This window comes from Cygnus atratus, chromosome 14 (assembly GCF_013377495.2).
Source record: "Cygnus atratus isolate AKBS03 ecotype Queensland, Australia chromosome 14, CAtr_DNAZoo_HiC_assembly, whole genome shotgun sequence".
In the NCBI taxonomy this organism is placed as follows: Eukaryota; Metazoa; Chordata; class Aves; order Anseriformes; family Anatidae; genus Cygnus; species Cygnus atratus.
Window position 1 is genome coordinate 10,526,157 of NC_066375.1, and position 25,464 is coordinate 10,551,620.

The 25,464-nt window shown below is 43.0% G+C and overlaps 1 protein-coding gene across 1 annotated transcript in view; it reads right to left on the minus strand.

Annotated features, from left to right (window-relative positions):
- ERGIC1 (endoplasmic reticulum-golgi intermediate compartment 1) overlaps window positions 1-25,464 on the minus strand; it is a 56,277-nt gene that overhangs the window by 26,319 nt on the left and 4,494 nt on the right. The window contains exons 2-3 of the mRNA XM_035559739.2: window positions 8,582-8,643; window positions 2,390-2,462 (exon numbers count right to left, since the gene is read on the minus strand). Coding sequence (XP_035415632.1) covers window positions 2,390-2,462; window positions 8,582-8,643 — 135 coding nt within the window. The remainder of the gene's footprint in view (window positions 1-2,389; window positions 2,463-8,581; window positions 8,644-25,464) is intronic.

Below are 25,464 nucleotides of genomic sequence, written 5' to 3' on the forward strand. Positions count from 1 at the left end.
GAGGGAAAAAAAAAAAAAAAAAAAAAGGAAGCACGAGAGGTTAGCAACATCTTCGAACACCTTTAAGGCATGGGTTTCCCAGAAAAGAAAGCAATGAGTAAGAAATGGAAAAAGAAAAATGTACTTCTGCTTTAGAGTTACTGAACTGGGAAGCACTTTGCTGCATGACATTCTGAAGTATTTCCGCTGTTACAGAAGGAGCCTATTTACGAATGCTGTGGCTGATCTGTTCCCAGCAAGAGATTTTGCTGACCTATAACTCATCAAAAGGAGGTTTTCATATTCAGCGAGCTGTTGTGTTGGACTGTCCATGACAAAGCAGTTTCCTGCATTCATTTGTTTCAGTCTCTTCCATGACATCCTCTCTAAAATTTTACTGCTTTATTGCTTGCAAACACCTCCTCCCTCTTCCCAGTTCCTGCTGGGAAAAACAGTTTACCAACTCTCTGAGGTTTGAGCAAAAAGCCTGTCAGCTGAGCGTTCAGGAACTTAGTGCACCTCTAACATCTTTGTGGAAAATGCATCATCTTGTTCAGAAAGTCACAAGGTGAAACAAGCACCAAGAGGCGTCAGAGAATTATACAACTTCGCTGTTCAAAAAGAAATCTGTAGTCAGGAAACTACCGTTACATAAAGGCACAGATACTCTATTTGATCAAAATTAGGTAAATATTACTGATTCCTCCGATAAAACATTAACTAAAAAAATCATTCAAGAAAATGAGATCTAAGAGGGTAGCAAGATAAAGTACTATTTTACCTGAAGCAATTTGTCGCGCTTTTCTCTATTTTCTATAAACAACAAAACCAAGAAAATTTAGTTCCTGATAGAAGTGGTTTGATAAGGTGACCCTAGTATTTCACAAGCAAATGCATGGAACTGAATTCAAAGAAACTTTCAAGGATTAAGGGGCATGATCTCTGAAACAATTGAGCAATAGGCATAAAAAATAGCTAGAGCTAGATTACACTACTATCTTAACGTTAAACACTACTCAAGGTTAAAATTATTCTTGAAGTTAAACTCATGACCCAAGTCAGAGATACATAAAAACACTGAAAAATTACATGGTTATCACAAGCAACACAAAGCATGGTCAGTGAAACTATGGCACATGAGTCCAATGGCTTTCAGAGCTTTTGTGCTCACAGTGACATGTGTGTCTATCAACCAGTACACAAGTCTGACAGAAGTTCCACCCTTCCTAACTCTCCAGGAAAACCGCATCACAGTCCAGTGAGCTCACTGCCACATCAGCAGGATGATGGAGAATGTTTCCTAGAACCCCGAAGGTACTTAGGTTAATAGTTACTAAGAAAAGTCAACTTTTAAGACAGGAGGAACATAAGAACAGGAAAAAAAAAATCCATTTAACTAAAATATTTATTCTATGAGCAATTTTTAAAAGCAGAAATAATTTCTGTTTTGCTCAGAGCAGGTCCCAAAGAGGTCACTTAGGGACAACAACTCTTCAGACAAAAAACCTGTCAACTAAGTTTTCAAATAAGGCTTAACAGGTACAAAGAAAGAAGATAAAACTCATGGCATGAGTAAAGCTACCTAAATGTATTAGACATCCAGTTCTACCTGACATAGCAAAAATGGTATTACTAACACTAAACTAGTAAGCATTCCTATTTTATGCAATTCATTTTCCCCAAAAGCATCTCTGAAGACATCCAGTGAAGACTGGCAAAATGGGGTACCCATTCTACCCACAGGGAAGTGAGGGGAAAAGACGACGTCTTGTCAGAGATCTCACCTTATCTGCAATGAGACCTGACAGTCTCAGAGCACAGCCCACATGATTTCAACCAGTTGGCACCACACGTTTAAACAGGAGGCATCAGTGAAAAAAATACACTATTTTTCCAGAATCACTTCGAATCAAACAAGTATAGAGAAAAGCATGCATTCAGGAGGAGAGCAGAAACAAATCCCAGATGAGGACAAGAAATCAAGAAGTTAAGGAGAAAGAGGGAATGTCAGCTGACTGGCATTGATCTTAGCGTTCACAGTGCCTTACACCTATCATCAGAGGACTGAAAGGGGATGAAAGCCTTTTATGGAATCTGTGGTCGCATCAAAAATATCCACCTTGCTCAACAGAGAAATCTAGCACGCAACTGAAAAATGATCAAGCAGGTCTGGAACAATTTTCTCTAGCAAAATTATTTTAGAACCAAGTTTGCCCAGTCTACCTTAGTAAGTCAGAAAGCTGTATGACTGTCTGAGAATTTTAACTCAGCCTAAAGGAATCCTAAACTATTAGCCAAGTAACTGGGCCAGTGAAATTACTGGCATATTTTTCCAATATAACAGAGTAAAGCTGTAAAGAACCATCTATAAACATACATTCCGACAAAGGAAAACATGATTTTTACTTACATTTCAGTGGCTATGAATCCGGTGAGCTCAGACAGGAAGAGAAACAGTATGAAGAGACAGCAGCAGACAGAGACTGGAAAAGAGGAGAGTAGAGGAAAAGGTTAATTTCATATCTCTAACAAAGACACAAACTGTTTTCACGCAGGCAGATTATTCCCCCTGTAAATATGCCACCCAGACACTTGAGAACTAACACTCTTTTGAGACAATGACCGAGATGAGGCCACCAGAGCAGTGACTTCAATGGCATGCCAATACCCAACATCCTGCTGTGTATCTTAACTCCAGTCAGCTACGCAGTGTTTCATGAATTAGGAGACATTTCGGTTCTTTGTCAAGTTCTAAGGCTATCTGTAAGTCATCTCGCAGCCTCCCTCCACTAACCACTAGATCGAGTCGGTACAGCAGAGACATTGTTATAATAGACTAACCTAAATAATGCCTGATACTTCTTAATTTCTCCATTTGCCAACAAATTGACTCTTTGGAAAATAAAAATTCCTAATAAAGTAAATGCTAAGTACCTGGACAAGGCCCATGTCATTTCTAAGAAAGCCAACCTACGGTTAAAAGAAGGGAGCCAAAAGTTACCGGTGTACTACTGGTTACTCTTCATCAGAAAACTGTTCAAAGCATTGCACAGTGCTCTTCATGCAGCAGTGACAGGCAGTGTCCTACACAGCAGGGGCTGGAAGGAAGGACAGCTGGGAATCTTACTGAGTAGGGACGACTGGAGCAGACACGGATGTGCCGGCTCGAAGAGACAGGGTTGCAGTGTGCATTCACATACAATAAAATATCCAAGTTCACCGTGAATCACTATACAAAAGAGTGAAGTGGGCAATGGCATGCTATTCCAGGATTGTGGCAACAGGCATACAGTCTGGTTCACCCCTCAGTCCCAGCACAGTAACGATGACCAAGCACTCTTTGGACAAGACCATTTTACCATAGCCACTAATTAAGATTGAGAAATGCATAAGAAAAAAACGGGTTCCTCAGCTTTATTCCACATGACCTATACAGCCCGAATATCCATGCCATTGGAAGGCTCAAGCCACAACTGGCCGGGGAGCAATTTTAACCAAACTATTGTGCCTGGCCCAACTGCCTCGGTAGAGACCGTGAGAGGCATGTGAAGGAAAGAGGAGGTACTTAAGGCAAATACTGAGACAGACGCCTGAGTGACCCAGAGCCTTGTGCCTCATTCATCACATTAGTCAGCCGATAGTCCTGAGGAAGGAGAAGTGCACTGCTTCCCCTTCCTCGTCCGTCCCTCCAAGGGTGGGTTCATTTACTGACCCTTTCAGAAGTGCAACGGATTAAAAGAAATGCCCAACAAATTCATTAGGTAGGATGAAGAAGAGGAGAAAATGGAAAAACAAAGTCAAAGACCAGGAGGAAATTGGGAAGCAAGAGGGGATATTCACAGGAAAAGAAAAACCTCAGATGGTCACACATTTCCTGGCTGTGAAGGTACAGAAGAACACTGCTGTAACCCAGCTGAGCCGCTGGCACAGTGCATCATGCAGCACGGGGGTGGAGGAAGGTCTACTTAAAGCACAGCAGCAAATTCTTCTGAGAACATCTACTCCTACGTAAGAGCACAAAAAAGCAACCAGTCAGACACAAGACTAGTTGATCCAGTGTTTCGTACCATTAATCACCCAACAGCAGACACACAAGATCTCTGATCTTTGGCAGAAAGCAGGGGAGAACATTATGAGAGAGAGAACTCTTTCTTCTTTAACTGCTTCCCGTATTCCCCTCTGCCCTGCTACCATCCTGTAAGGGCTTCCCACAGCATCAGCCAGACCTCTGTTCTCCATCACTTCTGCACAGCCTGGTACTGCTATTGTAAATTCCCTCCCAAAGCTTTCTTTCTCTTCCCACTTTTAACTTTCTTTTCTGCCATTTCCATCAACAAACTACCTTCTCCTTTCCTGGTATAGAAAGCATTGTCTCCCTCAAGCTCACTTTCCAATTCAACTCTTTCAGTGAAGACTTGTGATGATACTTACCAAATACAGTGCCATAAAATTATAGGAACCCGTATTTAAGAAGTCCCATAAGAATACCCCAAAACACCTGTCAGGGACTGACTTTCAAAGGCTTTCTATACTTTTGCCAGTCTTTGAGCTGCACAGTCAGTTTTCAACCTTAAAAAAGAGATTACAGATAGTGGACATGATGGGGTCTATAAAGTCATGAGCAGTTCAGAGCAGGGGGGTGTCTTTGGCATGAGACTTTTGTGAAAGTTTTGTGTGTTTAACTGTCTCGTGCCAAAGTTTTTTCCACGCAGAACACGCACTCCTCTCCTTCGTGTGGAACTGCAGGCACACACAACATTCCCAGTGTAACAATCTACACACACACTGCTTCAGCTACTTATTCCATAGTGAAGGACTTTACCTGCTGCCATGTACGGCATGGTGTTCCTGCCACCCACAATTCGATAATTGTATTATATTTGGAAAAGTAGATTACAAACTGGGATCAGACAGAATGATAAAAATTAATGCATAGAGCTTAACTGCAAGAGCACTGCGATGTTCCCACAGAGCCTGAAAGACCAACTAAGATAGTTGGTCTTAAAATTCTAGTATGACAATACAATCAATATATCAAAGGTTGTTGGCATTAGGCACACAGGAACACACTGCTGTTGGTTGATCAGAAACCCCAAAAGGATAAGAAGTTCTCCCAAGCATTTTTTCCTACTCTGTTTTCTACAACCTAACCCTTTTGTATGTGTCCCCTTCTGATATATGCTCCATCGAGGTACATTCCTGACTCTTCCTCCCCACCCTGCAAGAAATGAAAGAAATGCAAACTGTTTAACACAGCATGCAGACTGAGAACGTGAACCCATGCCTATATTAAGGCATAAAATTAATAGTATTTATTGTACAATGAAGCAAACTGCTACGAAGTGCAAGGATTGGGTCTCGTTACGGATGCCATGTGAATCATAACTTTGATATTTCCTGATGTGTATTTAAAACTCCAGCCTCCATACAGCATGGAGTATTTCTGGATAACATTACCATGTGTGCATACAACATGTGCACGCAAACTATGCGTCCACACTGACTGTTCAACAGAAGGATCGCTACAGCAGCTGCCTGAGTTGCAAGCCCCTCTCTTTAAGAAGTCAGACTGCTGCTGTCCAGCTGCCAGATGGCATGTGCCACTGCTGCCTACATACCCCAACACGGCCAATCTGTCACCATGGCAGTCAGGTCTGTTAGAACGGCCGTGTGTTGGCATCACATACACACTGAGCAGGGGTAGGAAGGCTCGCAAAGACTGGCACAAGCACCTGGTGGAAGAGGGACAGCAATAGCACGGCTGAGCGGCACATAGACTACAACGTGGTCTGAAAGAAGAGATCTGTATTGAGAAAAAGGGATGCCTAACTACCGTGTGCATTTCGGAGAAGTCCAGAGCAGTGGGTGTGTTCTGTGCAAAACCCACTCACTGAACTACAGGGGATGTTTCTTGTTTCCTTAGTTCCTACCAACTTTTAGTAGCCAGAAGGGTTTCTACGCAGATCTGGAACACCTTACATGAAGTGTTCATTGCAACTTTTGAAATTACAAAAACCTACACAACAGAAGGACTCTCAATAACCCTCCAGTTGGCTTCTGAACTTGCCTGTGTTCGAGACTGTTACAGTATTTTGGTGGAGAAGAGCAGACGCTTATTCTGAGCTGCGTCTTTCCTACAGGAGCTGGCCACTTCATCCATGGTGGTTGGAGGTAGTGTTGGTACTTACATCTCTTTTCTGTTGTAATTTTATCTATTCCTTCTTTGCTAATAAACCTCAAGCTTCTTACAGACCAAAAGCAACTGGAGGAATCCTGCAGAAAAGCCATTCTCATTCCAGAAAGCCTTCAAAGCTTTCAGCACCAGAAGTGATACTGAGCTGAAGTCTCAAGAGAAATCACGTGAAAAGGGCTTAGGTCAATAGTCAGCTACTACAGTCTGTATCTGCTCTGTAAACCTTGGAAGACTTAGAGAAAGACAAAATACAGATGCTGCCATAGCCATTTCAGATTTACTACACCCTACCAGATTTTCTATGAGGAAGCACCTTCCCCTGCCTACAAGTCCCTATTATTCTTACCATCTGAATTCCCTGAAGCATTTATCACAAAATCATGAGACCTTCCCAGACTTCAAACTGGCATGGCAATGGGCCGGTCTCATTCATGGCCTCCTACAACACTCAGGATTACTGGATTTCAAATTACAAGTCACAGGCTTGGTCAGACAGAAAGCCCATTAGGAAAGCTGCAGCCAGGATCCTCATATGCAAAGCCACTACAGGTTGTTGGCTGCCTGTGTGGTTCAAAAGCTTCTATCAACCTGTCTGCAAACACTGACAAAAAGAAGGAGAACCAGTTAGAGAAGAAAATCAAAGCCTGAGAAGCTGCGAATAACAATAGAAAGAAATAAGTCAGCTAATAATTTTAAGTAAGAGTCACAGCCTCCAAGCCTTCCCACAACACACTTATCACTTGAGCTGTTTACTGCAGATCTGAAAGCCTAACACTGCTGGATGGCCTTTGATGGGTTTTTTGTTTCTAAAACATTCTTTTTTGCAGGTGATTCATAACAAGACAAATTCTCAAAGCGAGCCCAGTTACAGTGTGGGAACTCTTCGTTTCCAAAACAGAAGAGAAGGCAGGATCACTAAGCAAGTTCAAAGTGTTCTTGAAAGAACACTAAATCTCATACGCCTCTAAATTACTAAACAATTTTATTCAAGCTTTGTTCACAGTCTCAGCAAACCCAGGAGGGAGTCAACATGCAAGTAATTCAGTGGTCAGGAGAACAGGGAGGACAAGGACTCCATGAAAGTAAATATTTACAGTAACATGCTATCTTCACAGAAACACAGAATAGTTGAGGCTGGCAGGGACCTCTGGAGATCATCCCATCCAACGCCCCGGTGTTGCTTGGGGTTGGATCTAGTTGTTTTGAGTATCTCCAAGATTGGAGACTCCACAACACTCTGGGCAACCTGTTCTAGCGTTCAGCCACCCTCACAGTTTCTGCAGCTCACAAAAGGCTTTGCTTGGTGCCCCATCGATTCACTGCTATTGACTCAGTTCTATTTGATGCCTGTTGTCATCAAGGGATATGACATCACTCACGTCAGCAACGACATACAGGGCTACTGACCCATCTACAAGAATGGATGAATGGAGCACAGCTCTACGATCAAAGGAAGTCACTGTTCAATGGAACAGGAAAGCTGCAATAGGCGTCTAATTACAGACTTGGCAGGATCAACCTGATCAATGTTTACCTCTGCACAGTGCACTCACTGGATACGATTGTGTGAAATTGCATTACTCAGCCTACAGCCTACCTCGGGAGAAGGAAGGAAGGAAAAGAGGCCCAAGGCAAGAGATTTATATCAGCTGAAGTCTATGTATTGATACATGGGAGTGAGAGTGGATCACTATCGGTGGTTTCTGACAAAGTAACTTTTCTCCTTTAAAAGCATGAGAAATAACAACAAAGTAAGCTCTCTGCTCATTAATCCCATCTGCAATGTCAGACGAATCCCCTGAGTATGTCGTGACAGAAATATCCGTTCCCCAGGCCATCCTCCCTGCTGGCCACTGTATGTTGCCATCCAACCGGCTCTTACGGATCCAGGAATAAAACCTGGATTCCCAGTTTGCAGTAGCTTGGTTCCTTGTGTCTCTTCAGCGAGCAAAAACTCGAGCTCAGTAACTGTGAACCCAACTGTTATCAGCTGTTTTTCACACTAACAGGATGTCTATCACAGAAAGGCAAAAAAAAACCCTGCCATCGTTCACTCCCCCAGTGTTTGGAGCAGACTCATAGCTTCTATTCCTGGGAAGATTAGCAGAAAGCTTCACTAGCTACTTCAGTAGCTAGCAGAGTAGGTATTTCAGCTTTAGCTTTTAGGAGCTCCCTTTCATAACAATATATCTTTGCTACTTTTTGTTACCGAGATTCCAAATCCACGCAAACTACCCTGTCATTTAGTGCAACCTTACAGATTGGGTAAAAAGAGCTGTCTCAGGAACAAAGGATACCGTTTCCAGTGTTTAATATCCCTTTAAAAATATCTTTAAAGACACAGAAGCCAAAAGATCTTTAATTTTAGATCAGGGGTATGCAAGGACAGCAAAATGAAGTGCTACTTACTAATAGCCCCTGTGTAGGTTGGCTGTGTAAGGTCTTTTGGCACCTTCCTGTAGATGTCAAACCTGAAAAAGGAAAAGTAACAGCCATAAAACAGGTGGAATATTTCAATACATTTCACGTCCCCACAGGGATGAACGATGCTGAACGTTTTTCCACCCAGCTTTCCAACAGCATTTTTTCAGTTTGCAGACGGATGTGAAAAGGAAAAACCAAACAAAACAAAAAAAAATCCTTTTTCTTTTGTACAATTATGTAACTGCTTTGCTTTTTGGCTCCAGTTTCCAGAGCACTTCCCTCCACCTCCCTCTGCTTTGCTGTCATGGATCTTTGCAATCTGAGCTGCTACAGGTGCCAGGGAAGAAGTCATGCTGGACAAGTTTATAGACCACCGTAAAAGGAAAATGATACTCTACAGACTCCTGAATATAATAAAGGCCTCACAAAAAAATACAGGGAGAGACAACCTACATTGCACTTAGTGTTTTGTATCCCACGGTAGCCAAAGACTGCCAATACCAAAGCCAGAAATCAAGGTGTTGAGGCAAGAAACCTACCCTTGGACATTGGATACACAGGAGAAGTTAAGTTAACCCAAGAAGTCTGCTACTCCCCCAGCAAAATCCAACTTAATATTAGACAGTTGTTTTGATTCAGTCATACCTTTTAATATCCATATGGCTCAACTTTGCTATTTTAAACTCTCCGTGGTTAAACTTTCACTGCCCTTATGATGTTAGCTGTATTATTTCCTACCACCTTGTGTTGCTGCATGTCCAGCCACAATGCAGCACTGACATCAGTTTTTCCACCACTCAATAAAAATTAATTAATGCATTAAAAACACACACACCCTAAAGAAGGAAGTGACTGGTTCCCCCCCAGAATAGACTTCTTTGGATACGCCATTAGCGAGTGAGATTTGATGCTTTTTCCAGTCCTGAACAAGCATGAGAGATGCCGGCTTCCAAATTCCTGCTCTATCCAGCACCAAGATGAAACAGCCCCATGTTGATTCAGTGCTTCCTACTACACCAAATTTTATATTCAGAGCTCCAAAACTACATCAGCTTTCTTTCCTTTACTCTGTATCTAATTAAATCATGGGTACAATGGGTGAACAAAACAGCATTTGCCACGCACATGATTAGGACACTATTGCTGTGCTTGTCCAGGAGTCGAAGCTGGAGGAAGAACGGGTAAGCCAGGGAAGGAGAGCTGGTATCATGGTAGCTCATTTATGTAATTCAAGCCCTGAACATGCTCAGCCATCCTATTTACCTATAAAATAGGAAGAGTACATCCCTCCAGGGCCTCGTGAGGATGAGCTCAGTATCTGCAGCACATCCAGGTCCCGTGCTGTCGTGGCCACACCAGCACAGAGCGAGATGAAGCCAGCACACTTGCTAACAGCACACAGCTCTTGCTCACCAGATAAAATTGACAGAGCATGCTGCACAGGATGCGTATGGAGCTATATGTTTTTATGACTCCGCTCCCTGCTATCCCCTAGATGGATCAGTAACATTCCTGAACCAAAGAGGCCATTTATGGATCTCCAGCTGCCCCGAGAACATCTGGAAAGAGCTGTTTACATTCCTTCCCCATGCACCACAGCAACAGCAGCAGCGGATGATAAAGCAGCCGGGAGCAGCTGGTGACATCACGGTCTCACGGGCAGAGGAAGTAGCTGATCTTTCCTCCTCGCAGCCCATTAAATGCTGAAAGCTGGCGTCGTCTCACTACAGTCACAATAATGGAGCAATGGGGAGAAAAAGCTGAGAAAGAAAGAGCACATAAAAAAAAAAACAGAGCTGTTTGGTGAGTGAGCAATTAGAAATAGGAAATAGCTCTACAGTGGATTCAGTAAAAACAGCAGTATGTGGATACTATAAAAGGAAGTTTTTTCTTACAATCAGAAATATTTACGAGTTTTAAAAGGATGACCTACTGCAGGTTTAAAAAAAGCAACCTAGCTTTTTAAATAACTCAGTGGAAAGCCAATGTCACAGCATGGCTCTCTCCTCTCTGTCATTTTAATCACATAAGTAACAACCAAAACACACAAATCAAGTTTACGTGGCGAAAGTAAGCTAGGAATAGGCTACACTAGAGAAAGCTGATGATCAGCGGCTGCCAGCCACATTCGTCTCCTGGCTTTAAGTGCTTAAAAGGCAGTTCACCCTCTCAGCGTGCTCTTCTGCTTCCCATCTCTTCAGCTACGTTACGTTCCCTCTCTCCTTCTCATGCCACAACTAAGAAAAGATTTAAGCAGATCTCCAGATCTGATTTGCCTAGAGTTTTGACAACTTCTAGGTCTATACTTAGAGGCTCAAGCCTCTCTGTAAGGACAGTATGGCACATGTGCAACATTTGTCTCATGAGGCCCTTAAAGCACTTCAAGGATCATTTAATATACGAGCACAGTGAGCATACACAGCTAACAAGGCGAGAGCATTGAGCAAACAACTTCTCAGCCTTGGATTTACAGTCTGGAGGATCATACAGAGTACAGAACAACCCAGGAGGAGTGCACGAATGGGTACATTTCATAGAATTAACATGTTTTTAGCTAAGGACAGACACTAAGAACCCACACTGAATCAAGAGTGGACAAGGCCTCCAAGAGAGGCCACGAGAGCAGCCTGGATGGCAGGGACGAAGGAGAGCTCAGCCGAGATCTGACAGATGAGTGCAGGAGCTTGAAGGATGATGTCCAGAGCCTGGCTCAAGCAGCAGAAGGGAAGGCCAACATGGCAAGTTTATTTAAGCCTGGAAAAGGATGCTGAAGTGGTCAAAACAATTAACAGGAAGGGAATGGAAAAGAGACAGGTTTGGAATTAGAGACAAACACTACTGGCTCGCTTTGCTCACTGACCCATTATACCACTAAGTCCAGGAGACTACCAGATCAGAATAGAAAGGACTGGATATATGTAAGTATCCTGACAGAACATTCATCTGCTTTGAAAAGACATGCTCTGGATTAGGAGGGTTTATGGTTTGGTAACTGAAAAATAGTCTGCAGGGTACCAGGCATCTTCCCATAACACGTATGGCACTGGCCACAGATTGAGGAAATGTAACTTAGTCTGATCCAGCAAGATGAAGACAGCAGTTGGGTTTGCACATTTAGAGAAGGACAAAGGGGAAACCAAAAAGCAGAGCAAGACGTTGAACATTAAAGAGAATGATGGAGATGCTGACCTGGTCAGGGAAAAAAGGTATCTTCAGTTAACTCTAATTTAAACTCGGAGTTAAAAGAAGATTAAAAATTGCACAGGATTCAGTGACAGCTGGAAAAGTATGTTTGTGAGACAGCAGAGAGATGAGATCCCAGCAATAACTAGAAGATGGTACCGCAAGACTGCTAAAACTATTTATAATTAATTAAAATAAATAAATCAAGCAAACTTCTTAAGCAATTTTGTGAAATTGGGAAGAGTTACTGTAACAGGAGAGCCTATGCCCCAAGAAATCAGGTATTTGTGAAAGCCACAGCTCCTATCAGAACTAAGGTTTAAAAATCCAATTAATTTCTATGCTTCACTCAAACCCCTCTCCTTTTGCCACTAGCTTCTTGCCTCCGTCATGGAGTTCAAAGCAATTCCAGGGGATCACTTACACTGTCCTGGGAAGAGGAAAGAATGAGGATTAGCCATCACAGATGATTTGTAACCTACGAGGGAGGAGACCTGCAGTTGGATGCATGGAAAAGGGGAACAGGTTTTACTTGCCCTCAGGTCAGATGTTCCTGCAAGCACCTGCAGTAAAAATTCCAGAAAGCCTCAAGGTTCCTGACGCATTGGTCACTTGGAAGAGTATTTATACCCTGGGAACAGACAGGAACCTTGTGCCCTCTTATGTGGCAAAAGCTGCCTTACCGATTTCTGATACCAGCACGTTAAAAGCAGCGGAAGGTATTAGTAACGCTGGAGGAAGACGGGATGTTCGGAAAAGTTATACCAGACAGCTCACGATGCAGCGAGACGCACTGTACTACGCTGTGAATACCCACTTTGGTATTTGTGTAGTTAGATCCTAAACAATCACGAGAAACCAGGGCGTAGATTTACAGCATGTTCATCACCTCACAGTAACGGCGAAGGGAACTCAGCCGGCAGTATCGCGTAGTGCTTTACCCCACTCTCACAAAGGGATGCATCACTTTACGCTTACAAAGCATGCACACGGACAGTTTCCACAGGAGGGACAGCAGGCTATTTATATCTAGCTTTTGGCAACTTTCTTCCTTTGCTCAGAAAGGCGAGACTTGTAAGGCAAAATAACATCCTACAACTGACACGGTTGTAGGATGGAAACAACAAACTTTTCACCAGGAAAGCTTCTCCTCCAGGTCACACAGATCCTCATAAAGGGAGAGCTGGACAGGCTAAAGATAGCACTGGGCTGTCATCAGTATAACAAAGGAATTTCCTGACACATCCAGTGTATCTATTGTCTTGTGTTTCAATGGACAGCATGGTTACAAACAAAGAAACGAAAAAAGGCTGGTGGTAATGTCAGAGTTCCACTGGAACCAACATCGATGACTAACGTCAGGGAACGCTACAATACTTTTTTCCCCTCTCCAAAGCTGGAAGGACAAAACCAGAAACTTTCTCACCTCCCTGACGGGAATGTCAATGAACTGGTCAAGCAGCATGTTTAACAATGATCCTCCTGCAGCTCTTCTTTAGGAGGCTCAAACAGAATCCACAAACCTTAAGATGATTAAAGGAGATTGAAGGTAGAGCTAAGGCTGTCTGACGGACAGGTGTGCCATAGTCCTCTCCGAAACACAGACATGACATGCTTGGTCTCATCGTCCTGCAGTTGCACAAGTGGATGGCCAGGTAAAATTGCAGACGGGCGTACCTCGATGGACCCAAGTAATAGATGGCACATGTAAAGTGCCAGCAAGTATCAGGTGAACTTCCAGCTGTATCTAGACTACCATGGGCTGTTGCTATTCAAACATTTTTTCTTTCCACAGAGGTATGTGCTCTTCCTGTCGAGTTTTCAGGGTCTCCTAGGGCCACAGAAAGCATCAAAATGTTTAACAAGCCCCAGGCAGATGCAGCAGCATTCATCTGAATGGGACAGCCACGAGCAATTATGTCCAAAGCCAGCTCAGCAAAGGCCCTGGTAGGTCAAACCAACAGAATGAAGCAAGTCGACATCACCAGCCTTGGGGTGGTTCCTGACTTTCCTTTCAAATCCATCTGATTGACAGAGCAAGATCGGTGACAGAGAGGGCAGAGGATGGCTACCCAAACATTAAATTTTCTTCTAGAGTGAATACTTACAATGTCTGCCTGGAGAAGAGGGATGAGCTCACTCCTGCAGCAGGAGCTACTACAGGTTGGGCTTCCTGCCAAGGCGTGCTTTGCATACACCTGAACAGTTTCAAGTCTGGATCTGAAATATTTCAGGAAATTAAGTAACAAACACTTTATTCTGCTCAAGATTACCCTGAAGAGAAAAATCCTGTCTGTTATATTTGGAGTCTGAAAGAAGCTTCAATAAAACACTACAGTAACATCTCTAAGATGCTGTTACCTTTTTTTGGGAGTAGGAAGTAAAAAAATTGAGGCAATACAAAAAAAACAATACTTGTAAGTAGAACTCAGTGGTGGTTTGAATGTCTGGTAGCAAAGGGAAACTTTGATATGTAAAGGAGCTAATATCAGAGAAAGACAAACACAGATTCCAGTTAACCAAGTGGCCAAGCAGAAGCGCAACGCATTCATGTTGCACTTGGTCACAGAACAGAATCTGGGTACTGCAAGTCAGCAGCAGATTAATTTTCCTCCCTTACCACTTCTCAGGTGATTCAGAAATTTAGCTTTAATGCTCGCAGACAGGGGAAAAACATTTTTATGCTTTAGGCAGAGTTTATTTCTCCCCAGAAAAAAACGAATATTTAAACATCAGTCTTCTTTTTGAAGAGTATTGGCTCTATCACAGGTAGGTCTGCAGCACGTACTGAAGAGGGAAGGTGTCTAGAGGACACGATCATACATTACAGCAAGTTGCATTTCTGCTGTCAAAAACAATTAAAAAACGATATAAGGTCTGACATTCCACCTCTAGCTGGTCAACAGTGGCGTAAATACATCATGTCATCTCGTCTTAGCAGCAAGGGTCCGTGGCTGTGATTCACACAGAAGAATGTGGGTGTTTAAACAATGCTTGGTTCCTCCACCTCCCATATTAACCAGCTTTTCAAAGCATCTGTTTTTCAGCAGATACCATATTTGAAGTTGAGGCCACTAATTTTTGGTGGCATTACTCACTCTCAATAGCTGGTTCAGGGCACAGTGAAAAACTACCTTGATTTTACTATGGTGGTGGTACTATTGAACCAATTTGCTTCATTAACTAATAACTCTACTTGAAGTGACCTGCCAATTACCATACATTTAAAAGCAGAAATGTAACTTCACTATTAAGTTAACCGAACAACCAAAGTTTCAAAGATTGGGGGATTGGACTAGATGATCTTTCAAGGTCCCTTCCAATCCCTAAAATTCTGTGATTCTACAGCAGATTTGACTAAACTAGACAAAGAAGGGGCTGTTGAGTACAGATACAGGAAATCAACTCTGAAAATAGTATAAAGATCCTCATTTTACTACAATAAGAAATCTGAAGAACCGCAGAGCCCGAGTTTGTATTCCAGCATGCTGCAGGTTGGAGGCCCAGTGCTAAACGTGTCATGGTTTTGGCTGGGATTGAGTTAATTTTCTTTGTAGAGGCTCATATTTTTTGGATTTCTGTTTTTTCTGTGTTGGATTTCTGATGAAAACAGTGGTGATAACACACTAATGTTTCAGTTACTGCAGAGCAATGCTTACACAGAGCCGGGGAATTTTCAGCTCCTCATGCTCCTCCCCAGCAAGGAGGCCAGGGGTGCGCAAGGAGCTGGGAGGGGAAAGAGCTGGGAGAGCTGGCCCAGACTGCCCAAAGATAGAACCGGAGCAAAGCAGGAGGAAGGGGGGATGTTCGGAGTGACGGCGTTTGCCTTCCAAAGAAACCATTATATGCATGCTGAGCCCTGCTTTCCTGGGAGTGGCTGCGCACCTGCCTGCTGATGGGAAGTGGTGAATGGATTCCTTGTTTTGCTTCGCTTGTGCAAGCAGCTTTTGCTTTACCTAGTGAACTGTCTTTACCTCAACCCTGAGTTCTGTCACTTTTACCTTTCCACTTGTGTCCCCCATCCCACCTGGGGAAAGAGAATGAGCGGCTAGGTGATGCCCAGCTGCCTGTCGGGGTAACGCACAACAAGAAGGACTCATTGAGGATGAATAGGGAGCATCAAAATCCACCAAATACAGCAGTGTTTCCCAAAGAGACAAAGGGTGTGGGGGAGATCTCCCTAGGGTATTTAAGATATAAGGGGAAAAAAAAAGATTAAAAAGAGTCCACTGGTGAAGCCTTGCAACCTGAACTGTCCCAAGGGGCTTTTAGGGTCAATAAAAACCCCATCCTCAATTGGTTCCTTCTTGGCAAGAAACATTACTGCTTGGAGAAACAGAGGGGCTGCAGGCTGAAAAAGAGAAAGGCAGGACATCTGTGACACACACAGACAGACAGGCTGGTTGTCCTGAAGTGAAGATTAGTTTGGCATTTGAAGAACTATTTCACACAAGAAATGTTCCCTTGCCACAATACAGGGGAATATAGATTTGTTAAAGTTTTCAAAACTTGTTTCCTCTTGTGCTTCTGCCCACATGCTGGTAATGCCCTTACCCAATTCAACAGCAAGCAGCACAGCTCCTACAAACAGGAGATATCTCCAAGTGCAGTACTGCTGCTGGTTTTTTTCCTATTTGTCAAGTCCTTCTTGCAAACCAAAGAAAAGTGAATCAGTGTGGCTGCAGGCCTCAAGTAAAAGCGATCCAAGAAGCCTTGATGTCAGTGTTTCTCCACGCATACGCCAATTCCTGACTAACACAACAAAGCTTGCCTGTTCCTTACAGAGTCCATTCATTACGTACTCCCCAGTAAACAGAGTTATAATGTGGAAGAGACAACTTCTACCGTTACACACTGTACTTACATTCAAGAAACAGGAGAGAGGTATCTCATGCGGATTATACACTAACAAACTCATTAAAAAAAAAGTTTTTCCTCAAAAGAAGATAAGGCACACTATTTGTTGATTATACTGCCTTTTTTTTTCTAGATGGGTAGGACAACTGCCACACAGGGCATTTCTAGGAACACACTAGGAACATCACTTGAAACAACCACCGCAGACTGCGCTTCATGAAATCTACCTACACCATGGGAGGGACTCAAGGAGCAACACAGCTGTCAAACAACCTTGGACAGCCAAATCCACCCCAGCATCCATTTCATCCTCAGTAACAGTCATCCTGAGGCAGCTCCACCTGGTAGCAGGTTAGAAAACATTGAGTATCTTTTCTTGGTAAGCAGCTAGATATTCTAAATCTAAATTTAGCCATTCTGAATAAATTCATTTCTAGGCCACATCCTTCTGAATTACACTATACGCTTTAATTACTTCACGCAGACATCAGTGAATTCAGCCAACTCACATTTTTATTCAGATGCCATAGCAGAGACAAATCATCTTTAACTCTTAGAAGGATTAACTTCCACTGGAGACAGGGACATAACCTTGGGATTCGTCACTCTCCACATGCTTTTATTCTTCCTCTTGCTGCTTACCTATCTGCCTTCTCAAACACTTCTATTTTATTGTCGTGTTACAGGCATATGATTCAGAGCATGGAGACGGTTGGTCCAGTCACCTTTATTCAGCTTCTCACAGGAGCTCTAAGCCTGATGCACAAAGACACACAGCCAGCTCTTCCCACAAGATCCATGTGCCGCATCTATTTTTAAGTTTGTCATTTCATGACAGAAGAGCTGCATTAGCAGTCCAGGAAACCAAGGCAGGTGTGAAGCAAGGAGAGCAGAATGAGCAACCTCGACCCCACTCCAGGAGCCACGTTTAAGTACACAGAGAATGAGCTGGAACAGTGGCCCCCAGGAGTTTTCAAGCAGCTCGCAGCAAAGCCGACTGCACAACTTTCTTTTCTCTCATTACTGCTGCTACCACCTCTGGGAGAAGCATCCCTGGAGACAGGGGAAGAGTTTATGGACTATGATTCACTCGGTACCTGCTGCTATTAAGGCTCTCACCAGAGATACCACTTACAGTTTAGAACCCTGCAATTCACTTTGCATGAAATGATTTATCATTTATAAGGAGGACACGGGACGCAAGAAGAAACTCAGTCATTATAAATATAAGTTGGATTAAGTCCATCTGACATTCACAAGACAACTGTGAGCAAACAGACCCTATTCTCTCTCTCCAGGAAAATTTTAGTGGAGGTTGTATTACGAAGGGGAGCTTAGAATTTAGTCACCATGTTTGTCTCAGAAGCCTCCTTCTGCCCCCCCAACATCAGGGTGGCTTGGAGGGAGAAGAAAAACATAGTAATACAGACGCCACGCTGGATGCCTTCTATGTGCATTCACGGAATCAAAACAAAGCTACAAACACACTGTTGTCAGAGCAAGATCATTCAGGCTGGAGACTAATGGCAGAAGGGAAACACCCTTCTTTTAGTCCCCAGTGGCATTTCTAGAGAAACCTTCCCACCAAAGGCATGCTGTTTTGTGTCAAGGAGCATTTGTATCCGTGTGATATGTGGCTGCTTGGGCAAGATGTCCGTTACCTAACCAAAGCCTAAGAACCAGATGTACAAATCACCTAAGTGAAAACCTACCTCTCCAACAGCTCGAGATGTCGTGGGGTCTGTGCTCACTGATGTATTAGAAGTCTCATGAAGCAACTCAGCACTGGGTTACAGAAAATACGCACCAAAACATCCAGTAACTGGCAACCCCCATCCATCTCCTGATATTCAACAACACAAGTAGGAAGGAAAACAGATTCTCAGGCTGTAGCCACTAGATGGAGAAGGGAAGAAATCGCTGCCCCAGAACATTATACCTCAGTGCTTCTTTAATGGAGACAGAAAGACAGACAGATGACAGACAGAAAGAAATTAGAAAGGCATTCAGAATACTCCAATGCTACCAGAAGAACAAAAGATTTTTAACCAAAAGAAAAAAAAAAAATCAAATCACTCAGCTAAGAGTGATTTTTTTTTTTTAAAAAAAAAGCTGTTTAACAGGCAGCAACCATTTCTCAACCATTTCTCCATTTCCTTGGGTCACTGCTCTCAAATAATGGCTTTGGGACAATTCATCCCTGCTTGTCAATAAAGCTGCTTTAACAGCTTTTGAACACTGGGCAGTAAGAGCAGGCCCGGCAATGCCAGCAGAACAACACAAGCTGCCAGGCATTCAACCCTAGCTTGCTAGCTTTTAACCTCTTCAGAGGCCATTTAACTCCAAATAAAAACAAGCAGGCTAATACATACGCCTTTACTCCACCAAACACAGGCAGGTCTCCCGAACGCGGAGCGGACCTTTCCGGCTTTGTTCTTTCCTACAAAGCACATCACACAGCCAGATCTTTAAAAGCAAAGCTGTTACTTCTGTGTAATGAACAAATCCAAAAACACCAATTTAGTTTTCAATGCGACTGTTCAAGCTGAGTGAAATGTCAAGGTAGAACAAACAGCACAGCCAGTCAGGTTTGCACACACAATGCTCTTTTGATTAACGAAAAAAATCTACTTAAAAATAAAATCCCAGTCATCCACTTGAAGGTGGGGGGGGACAGGGACTGCTATCATTCACCGTTGTTAAAACCATACCTAGAACTACTATGACCATGACCAGAGAGAAAAAGATTATTCTCTTTACTTGTTAAATCGATTTTATTCGACAGCATAACAGCAGGCCGACTCCTAGGATATGTGAGGTGGCCTTAAGGACCAATTACCCTGTTCCAAGCACCTAACGACAGAATGTCTGAAATAATCACAATAGTAAAGAAGATGGCCCCAGAGAACTGCGAGTACCTGGGACAATGGTGATAAGGGAATGAGCGGGGCAAGACTCCCCTCTGCCTACTGACCCAGATAGGGCTCGGACGTCATTAGGCTGGTGTGGGCGAGAGGACAGGGACGAGCAGACGGCTGGACAGGTGACGCAGCACAGCTCAATGATTGTTGTGGGCAGGATTGTGCACCTCGGGTGTCTGAAAGCTGCCACACAAAAAAGTCAGACCTGGTCTGACCAGCAGTTTGAAGCGAATCACGATGTTAGGAAAGCATGAGCTGAGAGTAGGTGCCATCTCTGATGGAGCTAGGGACCCCTAAATGCCACAGAGCAGGAACCCACCTGATGTGTTGTATTCCCTCCTAAATAATGTCAGAATAAAGAGGGTCCAATTCCTCACAGGAACATGTGAAAGAACACTGAAATCAAATTACAAGATTTAGGAAGTAGAATTTCTGTCATAACTAATTTGCTTGGTTGATTTTATTTCAGTTTTAATTGGGAAAGCTTCTCTTGAAGCACATCTTTCTTACCTGACTTAAAAAAGGCAGTGACTTCCAGCTGCCTAGGCTTTTCAGCTCCTTACAGCCTTCACTGTAGCTGTTTGTTCTGGACGTAAATCCAGAATTTTATTCTACAGATCTGTCAAACGAAGAATTTATACATACCAGTAAATCCACCCTAGAACAGTCAATAGGAAATTGACAGATGCCTTATACTAACACCTTCTTCTACACATATAAAGGAAGCATTATTTTTTCAATTTTTAGGGGGAAATATCAGTTCAAGATTTCTTTCTGAAATCCTTCCTTTAGAGCTCATGCTGCTTTCCTGCCCATCCAAAGGCAAGCACCTCCTCTGACGACTCTGCAGGCACACTCAGCTCTTACCCAATCCAGCACAGATAAAAAGAACCAACTCTTCCAGCAGAGTAGGTGAAATCTATCACCCTGTTTTATAAACCGAGAAGAACAATGGCAGGAAGTGAGCAGCAGGGGAAGAAAATAGGAACTGCTGACTCTGAATGCTTCGTTTTGAGATTGATAATTCTTTGTTTAAATGAAATTTCTGTGTTTCCTGTCTGACGGCAGATGAGAACATAATGTGCAGAGAGCAGCTCAGGACAGCTTCTGGAACAGAGACAGACTGCAATCCCATGGATGGGATGCAGCAGTGGGAGCCAACAGACCTGAACTCTATCCTGCTCCCAGCACTGACTCACGGCGTAATTTCTCCTCTGGCCAATTAAGTCTTTCTTCTTTAGCTTCTTCATTTTGCGGAGAGGCACCTGGTGACATCTGCCCACTTTTCATCAAGCACGTTGAAATCTACAGACTAAAAACTCCACAAAAGCACGAAGTATGACTGATCAAAGTCGTGATTTCTTTGAAAGCCTCCAGAAGGAAACCTCCAGGAAGATGTTTATGAAAACAAACTGTGATATGCACCGTAAGAGCCAAGCCTTGGTTCAGTAGCAGGGTTGTGCCTAGAGTGCACATTTATGAACAGCTTTGATTAGGAACAGTTTCCTGAACTGGGACCCAAATAAAAAAGATCTTGTTAATGTAAGTGTTTACACATGGAAAGTAAACACATAATATACAGCTATCAAAGTCGGGCCCTGAATATGAGTTCAAGATGCAAATAAAGATTCAAAGCAGGACTAATAAATTGATACTTGTAAATACCAAGCAGTTATTAACACATTTAATAAGATTAACACCTGCGTAACAGCAGATAACATACAAACATCATTAAGTAATCAGCTAGTCCTCATTTACACACAATGAAGTATTAACACCAATACTGTACAAGTTGAGCTTTAATGAACAAACTCTCAAGGCTTCAAAACCACATTGGAAACTGTTTAATCCTGAGCTGCTTTTTTTTTTTTTTTTTTCTTCAGAATTTTGAGCCAATTCTGGGATGCAAAGGACTAGACAAGGAGGTGGAGGAGCTAATACAGCTTTAAACTAGCTTATCTATACTGCAAGCAAGCGAGGTCAAATCCTCAAATTTTGTACGACTTACATTTCATCCCAACATCACACCACTTTTAAAGCATAATCCTCCAGCAATTTTTTTTTATTTTTTTTTTGACCTGCTGACTCTCCACACTCATAGGCCAAGAGTGAAATGCAGGAATAGGTTTCCTTGCCAGCCAGCTCCTCCCTCTTAATTCTAGTTCCAAGAACATAATGAAACTAACAGAGGAAGTTTCTGAAACAAGGAGGAGTACTGAGAATGAGAAAACAAGGTTAGCCACGAGGACTGTCATTCATTATATAATTCAGCCTTTGGGTAATTGGACATTTAGGGAAAGGGGCCGAGAGAACCTCGGAAGTATGCTCGGCGGCAGCTTCTGCGGCATTATGTCATCTGGGCTTCTAGCTACTTGGCAGGTATGGGATTTGTATAGGAAAGAATTTGAACAGAAAAATAGCAAAACCATTTACTTCTAGGACAAAAGACACTGAATTCCCACAACACTTGCAGAAAGAAGGTACGAAATGCTTAGATTCTGCTCCTGTCTGAACTGGTTTCTTACCAAGGAGCTGTTTCTCCTGGTTCCTCCCTTCTGCCAGCCTCCCTCACTCCACTGTGCTGTCCCTGCACAATGTATTTTTGTCAACCATCTGCTAAATTTTGTGTTCTTATTCTTTCAGTGTGAAAGGAGCTTGGTCTTTATCGCCCAGGAACACATAGCAATTGCTACTGCTGAACTACCCCAATTGTGCAAACTAGTTCAGATGTCACCGAAGAATGGAAGAGAGGAAGCAGTACAACACAATTTTTTTCAAAATAAAACATTAGGCTCAAACATATTTCAAAGGTAATTATGAAGAGGAATGTACTTATAATCTCAGATACCCAATGGTGGAGTCCTGCCAGCAAGTGTTTTATTTCCTCTTAGGCAGTGAGGCAGGTGTCAAAATGAAGGATGAAAGAGAAATGTATTTTTAATAAAGTGAGCAAACTATACTCTGCTTCATCAAAACAGGGGAAAAGAGTCACGAAATAAAAATGTTCAAGTAAGGGGACTGGCATTTAAAGGGACCCAGCCCTTCACTAGACTGAAAGTAAGAGATTATACTTCTGTGTGGTACCACCGTATTCTGGAGATCTGAGAGAATGGAGGAGGAGAGAAGAGAGAACGCGATAAAATGTATATAGCTGCTCCCCAAGCTAATTAAATTGCTCCAATCCTTAAAAGTAATAATAATAATAATAATTGTAAGATACCTTTCCCACATTTTCTAGAAGTCACCAAACATAAAGACATTGTTTCTGCCCAGTACTGCTGAACACCCTGAAACAAGTTGTAAGATTAAGACAGCATCAGAACCTTGTACCTTTCCTCTGTGGAAGCTGCCTTCCGAAAGGTTCAGGCCCCATCTGCCCTAGGACAGCACACAAATCGGAGATTTGGACCGTGCACCTCTACGTTCCCCAGAACTGCACGACGAAAAATAACCTCTGCCAAGAAAGTGGAGGGAGACTAAAAAAACAACAACAACAAAAAAAAGTGAGGCTTAGCTCCATCTTCATAAGGCTTCCCCCCAAAAGCACAAAGGCCACACTGCTGCATGGCAGAAGACCTTTCTGTATCAGCAGGGAATTCCTGACGTGACCAGTTCAGGTTCTCCTACTTAGTAAATTCCAATCTAAGAGAAGAGAACTCCTGTCTGTGCCTCCTCAACTTAGTGCCATTTTTCAGCTGCATGTAACTGTACTCCCTACAAGCAAGTACAGCTCAGAAGTATCAGCTGGCTTCCCCGTGCAGCTCCTGGCTTTGACTCAGTTTTCAAGAAGCCCCCGTATCGATCCCACCCCCCTACAGAAACCTGGCCGACACAGACCCAAGTCAGAGCCGCAACCTGCAGCTGGGACCGGGTTTATCAGCGCTTGTTGGTCGAGATATCTCTTGCCACAACCCAGCAGCCAGATTCAGGTGCCAGTTCAGTTTGCTCACGTTTGATTTAGCCATGTGGAATCAATCGGTGAGGCTCTGGGACCTCACCTTTATCTGAAATCACAAGGTTATATTTACATTACTGGCTGCACTGGTATTTTAGTGGTCTATGGAGATGGACAGCAATTAAGAACGCAAGTGATCTGCCTTAGGACATGACTATTAAACAAATACCAACCAATCATGACTGCCTGAAATCCTGTTAGCAGTTCTGCATGCCTGTCTACATGAACACAGCATTTTGAAGCCTCCTGTATTAAAAGTCATCCTGTGTTTCTACCTTCTCTGGATTAAACTACATACACCTCATTTGGAAATAGCCTTAAAAAAAAGCGAAGCAAAACGAGGAACATCCAAACACACAATTCAAATGCAGCCAACTGCACTGTCCATCTAACTGCAGTCTTTACTGGTTCGTGTCTGCCATGAGCAATACTAAAATAGTCAAATATTTCAGCATAAGATTTTGTAGATCGCGACAAGATTGTTGTTAATAGTTTTTTTGGCAGAATAAGTTTTCCATTCCAGGGGCAGCTGGCTTGGTGCAGGAATACCTAGACAACACTTCAGAGCTTGTGCTTGGATAGAAGACAAAGAAAACAGATGATTTCTTCTTTCGTTGCAAGACTATTCTTTTCTCACCACCTCCGCTGTTTGAATTACATACCTAAAAAAAATACACATGCACACTTCAAAATACAAGCTGTACAACTTGTGCAGCTTCTCTCACTCCGTGGGATTGCTTCAACTCTGTTTACTGTGTGATTCAGTCATTTTTACAGCAATGAACTATGATGCCATGAAGAAAGCATCTGTGTCATCAACGAATGAACAAAGCAAGACAGTTAAAGTTCAGAAGGAACAATTCAAAACTTTCCTACAAAGCCAGACTTTAATGCTCCTGTACTTACTCAGCGGGAGTAGGTAACTTTTCCTATTTTAAGACAAGTAATGGATTAAGGAGACTTGGGAAGAAATATTTACACACATGCACTCTATGCATAATCAGTTATTGGTGTCATAAACATCAACAGGCTCTGTCTGTACAACTCTGTGTGCCCATCCGACTGCAGAATAATTTTTCAGGTGCTCTCAAAGGGCTATTGTTGAAACAAAGTTAGTCACGCTGCTGCCTGGCACCACAACCAACCCTGGCGCTTACGTAAGGCGGCAGCAATAGCCCTGGGAAGGCTTGTTTACCAGCACGTTGCACAACGCAGAGAGGAGCACGCTTGCCAGGCATGGTTAAGTTCACGACGAAAATATGCTTGTAGAGCTACCAGGTGTGCTGAAACGGTCAGCTGGCATTTCAGAGGCTAAAGAAAAAAGTGCGGGTCTCTGCAAAGTGTAGAGAGGCACCCATCTAACCGACACAGAACGGTGTTACGCCACGAGCTGGAAATGTAGAAGCTGCTTTAGGAAGTCAGCTACCAAGTAAATCCCATGGAAGATTTAAGATTTTGAAGAGAGTTATACAAGAGGCAAAGTTTAGGGCTGCAAAAGGGAGCATAACCACACACAACTTTGTAAAGGCACATGCAAACCTTGTTGTTACACCACTGCTGCATGCACAAGTCATCTAACCAGGAGAAACCATCCCAGCTGGCCTCGGCTGCTCATTCTTCTTTCTTATCCTCCCCAAGCCGTTTCAGCCAAGAACAGGTGATACCTGCTGCTATCACCACTGCATACACTCTGCGGGACAGACACCGTGAGCTCATTTGTAAAGTTCAGCGAGTAATTGTGCCAAAGGAACCACTATGTATTTATGTGGCTTGTTAAACAATGTGCTGAGAGAGAGCAAACAGGTGGATGGAGTGCTGCAGTCTGATGGGAAACCGAACCGCCTCAGACTTCACAAAGAGACTGCAAATTAAAGCTCCTGAACAAATATGTACGTTTCCACCAGCATCTGATATGCGTTAGGCAGTGCCAAAACGTCATTTAGTCATTATTT